Here is a 6,000-nt window from a genome sequence, read left to right on the forward strand (position 1 = left end):
AATTTTAAGAAAGCAGACTGCAGTAGAAGCAAGGGAAACTATAAGTCCAAAGCAACCTGTTGACCTTTAAACATTATAAATAAAAGTGAACTAACAAATAACCCTGAAAACAGCAAAGGTGGAAAATGTAACAAGGTTGCTAGTAGTTAAATGAGGATCCAAGGGCTTATGTCTCAAAAATCCCAACATGCAAAAAGTGTAAAAAGTCTGATAAGGATAAAAATCAAAGAAAGTCGAGGCAAGAAATCAAATGCAACTTTAAGAAATACAAACAGAAAAGCAACTTGTTTGTCAGTGATGCTTAACAAAAGAATTTTTAAAATAGTTATCCTCTCATTAATTGAAAAGGAAATCAAATAGCCTGCTACTTAAAAAATTAGAGATTTGGTGACTCTTTCCTTTTTCTAAAAAAATGGGGCAGAAAGTGGAAAATAAATGGGAATGGGGGAAAAAACTGAGGAAAACTTTCTCCAGTTTCTCACTTCTTTCTCTGAGCCTAGCCAAATGCTCCCATGATTCAGTTGTACCTACAGCCTCACCCCCTCACCTACCAGGTTTGTATAAACCTTTAACACTAAGTCACATACCTGTGACATTATCCACTTATTTAAACTCTTCCTACTTGTATAACTAGCTACCCAAGAGGAATTCTGCTGAATGCGGAAGTTCTCACAGACACACTGAACTAAGTTATCTAAACACATCTAAGCATAGGGAACTTTAAGAAAAAATCTTGATATATCTTTATCTTTAAAGATTACGTTAGTGATACAAGCAAAGATACATATACTTTCCTAAAAAGTACCTTTTTTTTTCAGATCAAAAATACGTAATTGACACAAAAATCTAGGTTTTAGGCTTGTATCATTCCCATTTTGAAACCTGCGACCTGAAGATCTTTTGGCTGGAGTTCTTAAGAACCTGCACAAAGCAGAAAGGTAAGAATCTCCTTTGCATAAATGATACAGACATGTGAAAACACTCTCTGAGTTTCAGACCATGTAAAAGCAGTTTTCACTAGTATATTTTCTTCAGTTTTTGTACCCCAGAAATTTTCATTAGAATTTGTTATGCTTTCATATTTTACTTCTCCCTTTAACTTTCTAAACATTTGCTACCAAAGTAGTTATAATCTAAGTTTTCAAAAACTTGGTGTGGTGACACGGATTGTGTATAATGTACTTTTTAGAGTAAAGTAAGCTAAGGGAACAAATTACGGCTAAAAAAAAAAATTACAGGGATTGAGATAGCAAACATTAAACGGATCTTTGCTCTCTCTTCTCACTTATCCACCCATCATCTTATCTAAAATATTTTATCAAGATATCACATAGGTTCCTAGATATCTTGATATCTACGTGACGCCTTGATAAATAGGCCACAGGTAGGTTCCCAAGTTATGGAAAATTTGTGATATTTCCAAGCTTACTTTAACAGTTATAAATAAGTCAATAACAGTTCTTCATAGCCTAAGAGACCTGCTTCCCCTTGCATAAGAATCAAAGAGATCTGAGTATACCAGTACGTTCTAAGACTGCAATGAATCATCATTATCAAGCCACCCATGAGTCCGTGGTAGGGAGTCAGTTTACTTAAGGCCAGTGTATCATACCTTCAGGATGACACTGAAATCTTGAGCTAGTCTTCAACTATGGTTCTTATCACTTAATGGAATATACACTTAAAATAAAGCTCACAGCTTGGCTATTTACCCATATTTCTGTCTTCCCATTGTTTTTCCTACATCTCTCGGCCAGGGAGTAGAGCTCCACAGTTGTTTCGGATATTAGGTCCACATTTTTGCCCTTTACGATGATCTGCATTACTCTTCCCTTGTTGATATGGGCGTCAAAAGTGCTGTCCCAGGGAGGGTACATGGTTGGCTTTTTCTGGATGTACATCTGCCCATTCTCTAGGAACAGAAAGATATGTTCTCATTACTCCCTTAACCAGCCCTGGGAAATAATTCAACTCAACAGTGACACCTATTCCCTCTGCTCTCCGGGATATATCAGTCTGTTGGGAGAACAAAAAATAACACGTAAAGGAATTAGAGATTGATCTGAAAGATACAGGGGCATAATTTCAGGCTTACAATGAGTGCTCCTTTAAAAAGATATTTAAAACTTTTCCATTTGACATAAATACACTAAGAGGCAAAACCTTTAAGACATCATGAGCCGTTATTTCCTTCCCTCATTTGCAAATGAGGATATATTTTACATAAGCCATGCACCCTAAGCAAAAATTAACAAGTATTCCGGAGGGGTGGTGGTCCCCATCCCCAGAGCCAGTGAAGCCGGCTGTAGACCTGCAGTCTGGTGGGGGTCCTGGAAATGGTCCAGGAGCCAAGGTCAGGATGATATAGTTTAAGGGAACTTCCCCAGAACCACCAGGCGACTGGACTTACTCGTGGGATTAAGCAGTGTTGTCCTATCTTTCATCCATATTGGATTTTCCATAGTATTTGTTCTTTAATCATTTCAGGAGCGGAAAACTGCAGCTGTATTTCAGTGTGTGTTTCTTGTGATCATAAGCACACAAAGTGGCAGATTTAGCAACGCAGAGATGTTGATAAAGCAAAAGGAAAAATTCACTTAAAACAGGGCAACAAAGCAGTTCTGAATCCTGATTCTCTCCGGCGCATGATGCTAAAAGCAGAACGGGCATTTAGCATTTGCTAAATTATTCTTCGGGAGGTATACAAGGATTTGAAGAAGCTGAGACTTCAAATTTTAGGTAAACCTGGCTATTAGCGGTATAAACTCTGACAGTGTTGAGCGTGGAATAGGAAGGGGAAGATTTTTATGTCTCGTTTAAAAGAAATTTAACTCAGGATCGGACTATAAGAAAAAGCAACGGCAATATTAGTGATCGGAGTACCGTTTTACTTCCACAGGCTTGAAGCCACCCCTCATAATTCCTTTAATTCCTCCCAACCGCAACCATTCTCCACACCCCGAAAAAGGACAGAAATTCCCACGGCAAGGCATTTTTTACACCTTCATTCAGTAATGTTTGCAATCACTTAAAAAGAGAACCAGAACTCAGGCTCCTATCTACTTAAAGTGGGTTTTGCCATTTTCAGAGGCTCCCAGACGGACAGCACTGTGTCCTGTTTGTCCCTGTTCTACTGCTTTACGTAAAATGCAGCCTCACACCCCCAAGACTGAAATGTGCTTAAACTCTAGAGAAGTAATGTTTGAATGATCATGTTCAGAGTGATTTCTTTGCTGAACAAAATTAAAACAAAATCGACACCCCGAACCTCTAAACTCCACAGCCTAACCTTTTGGAAAAACAAAGTCTTTTTCGACACGTTCTCTGGATCCACACGGCTGATTAGACTAAGTTCAAAGGCAAGGCCAAAAGAAGAAGAAATTTTAGAAAGGCTCTCAAGAGGCAAATGTCAGTGAGAGCTGTGGTTGTAAAGGGAACTGGATCCCGGGGACATTAAGTCGAAAGCAGCTTTGAAAAACTCAGACATTGCACACTTCAAAGATTTTGGTGACCTTTGAAAGGTCTTAGATTGGGAGCAAATGCCATTCTCACTTTTAACTAAACAGGAGAGAAACCTGGGCAGAAGGGAAATCGAGATCATCAGACAGTCTTCCCCGCTTTCATGTGCTCACAGGGTCTGGAAGGCTGAAGTCAGTCAACCACAGAGCAGAAGTCTTAGAAGGGAGAGAAAAGCCAACACACCACGATTTGAAACCCCAGGGTTCTGAGCTGGAAACATCTAGCCGGAGGTTCTCAACTGCAAAATCAGGTTCCTCTTGCACCTGTGAATGTCACCCCCTTAAAGGACTATTTTTTTGAGGACTTTGGTCTCTCTCCACCTGCCTCTCCAGCCCCAATCCTTCTGTCTCCCCACTACCCTGCTTTAATGTCTTCATTGCACGTGACTTACTACATGACATTTTTCTTTCTTGCCTATCTTCCTCTGCTACGAAAGAAGCTCTAGAGGAAAGGCACGTATTCTGACCCAGTATACAGTAGGTGCTCCATAAATGCTTTCTCTGTAAACGAACTATAATGGCTCCTATTGTTCCTGGGACTCTGCATTGGTGGCAATCAGACTTCCCTACGAAGTCTCTGTGAAAACCAGAATGTGTGTGGGAAGGCAGTGAAGCTGGAAAAATCATGGGATGTAAACTTCCTTCTGCCTTTTTTTTTTTTTAAGAAAGTCCATGAGAATCTTAAAATACAGAGGCAGGGATCAGGGAGGGTGGGAACAGTTGAAGTGATCATGGAGAGATTCCAGACAGAGTAATTATTTTAATGGAATGATTTAAACCCACAAAGGAATCCGGGAAGACTGTCACTCTCTCCCCCTCACCATGAACTTCTCATAAATATTTAAATTTGACAAACTATGAGTATTCTTTCACTCAACCAGGGTTTTAGTAAACACAGAAGTTAAGTTTTCTGTAATTTGGACTCTAAGCGCTAATCATATGTTCTTTGTACTATTCATCTGAGCTTGGCCAAAGAAGCAGTAAACCATCTTTGGGGTTAATTCTAAGATTATGCAGACTTTATCTATAATCATTGACAACAACCAGACTTAACACCACCATGTTTTACTTCAGCTCATTAAAGTAGATTTTTTTCCCCCCGTTAACTCTTCACAATAATGTCCTCAACTCATTTCCCCTTTCCTTTGTTTATGTGGAAAATGGGACCATGAAATATTGTAGAACATGAGGCAGGAGACCAGGTCTAGTTCAGAGGCTGTTACTAAGCTCGTATGCCTTTGAGAAAGCACTTGGCTTCCCTGGGTATCAGTTTCCTGAGCTGGAAAATTAGGCTGCGCCAGATGACCTTGAAGATCCCAGAAGACCTCGCTTCCCAGTTCACAGCAGGGTCTTCCTCCTCCTCTCCCACCCCACCTACACCACCCACTCAAGCTTACCTGATTCAACATATTCTTTGACAAGCACAGCACAGTAAGGGTTAACGGCCTCTCCCTGGCACGGCTGGCAGGACCCACAGTCAAAGTTGGACAAACCAATTCGAAGAAACGGTGACATGGCCGCTCCCTGAAAAGCGACAAAAGACAGAAGCTGTTTGGGGGCTGTGAAATATATTATTGTGGGTGTCCCACCCCCACTTAACCAGTGCTTTATCTCTGACAGCCAGAGCCTGAAATGGCTCAACTATCCATTCAAACAAATGTTTTACTTCCCCTTCTGCGCAGTACACTATTGGGCTCACCCCAAACCACAGGCTGACTAGCCAGAGAAAGTGGCGTTCAGGACTTCAGCGTTATTGAACCTTGTCAGTTAGACCTAAGTTCCACTCTTAATCGAATGGAGTTTTATTTAATAGTTGCAGAGAGAAGCAGAGGCTTTCCAACGTTTTATTTCTTCTATCAATATTATTCAAGAAGGTACCCAGGAAACAACACGCAGTAATAAGAAAATGAGTTTACAAACAGTCCGTCTATTTTAGTCACACCAGTTGAACATGACACCACGAAATTCTTACATGGGCTATTTATGTGTGTGATGGAATTGGCTCTAGATATCTATTCAGCAGCTGATCTCTGTTTAGTTTAGACACACATACACACATATACATATACATATAGATAAATTAAGCTCTTGAATATTACAAACCACTTAAAAACCCTAAATCACTGACCACCGTAAAATACCACTTCATTGTGGAAGGAGAAACAAAGTCCTTCGTAAAAGCCAAAGAACTAATAATTACACTTTCCCGGAGATATCGGTGAAAATCATCGTAGTGTTGGCTACAAATTCCAGAATTTTCCAGTCTGATTCTTCACCTGTTGTTCCTTCCTTGTCTTTGTTTTGTCCATTTACTTCAACCCTTTTTTGAACCTACTTTTCCATGAGGTTCCATGAATCTGAAACTATTGCCTGATATTCAGTGATAGTTACGTCTTTGCTTCCTCTTTCTCTTGAACCAGTTTTACCTCACGAATTTTCCCCTTCTTACGCAAGCCAAAGATATCAAGAAGAAAGCATTAGC

At 40.0% G+C, this 6,000-nt stretch overlaps 1 protein-coding gene across 2 annotated transcripts in view; it reads right to left on the reverse strand.

Annotated features, from left to right (window-relative positions):
• PRKCQ (protein kinase C theta) overlaps window positions 1–5,210 on the reverse strand; it is a 109,783-nt gene extending 104,573 nt beyond the window's left edge. Inside the window, exons 1-3 of one of the 2 annotated variants that reach the window (XM_027121574.1) lie at window positions 4,916–5,020; window positions 2,411–2,523; window positions 1,713–1,912 (exon numbers count right to left, since the gene is read on the reverse strand). In XM_027121574.1, coding sequence (XP_026977375.1) covers window positions 1,713–1,912; window positions 2,411–2,462 — 252 coding nt within the window. In that variant the 5' untranslated portion in view covers window positions 2,463–2,523; window positions 4,916–5,020. Of the gene's footprint in view, window positions 1–1,712; window positions 1,913–2,410; window positions 2,524–4,915 lie in introns of both variants that reach the window. The other variant, XM_027121573.1, reaches the window with a different exon arrangement.
• Window positions 5,211–6,000: the final 790 nt, after the last annotated feature.

The sequence above is a fragment of the Aethalodelphis obliquidens genome, unplaced genomic scaffold (genome assembly GCF_003676395.1).
Source record: "Aethalodelphis obliquidens isolate GAN/ISIS:26980383/991018 unplaced genomic scaffold, ASM367639v1 scaffold23, whole genome shotgun sequence".
NCBI lineage: Eukaryota > Metazoa > Chordata > Mammalia > Artiodactyla > Delphinidae > Aethalodelphis > Aethalodelphis obliquidens.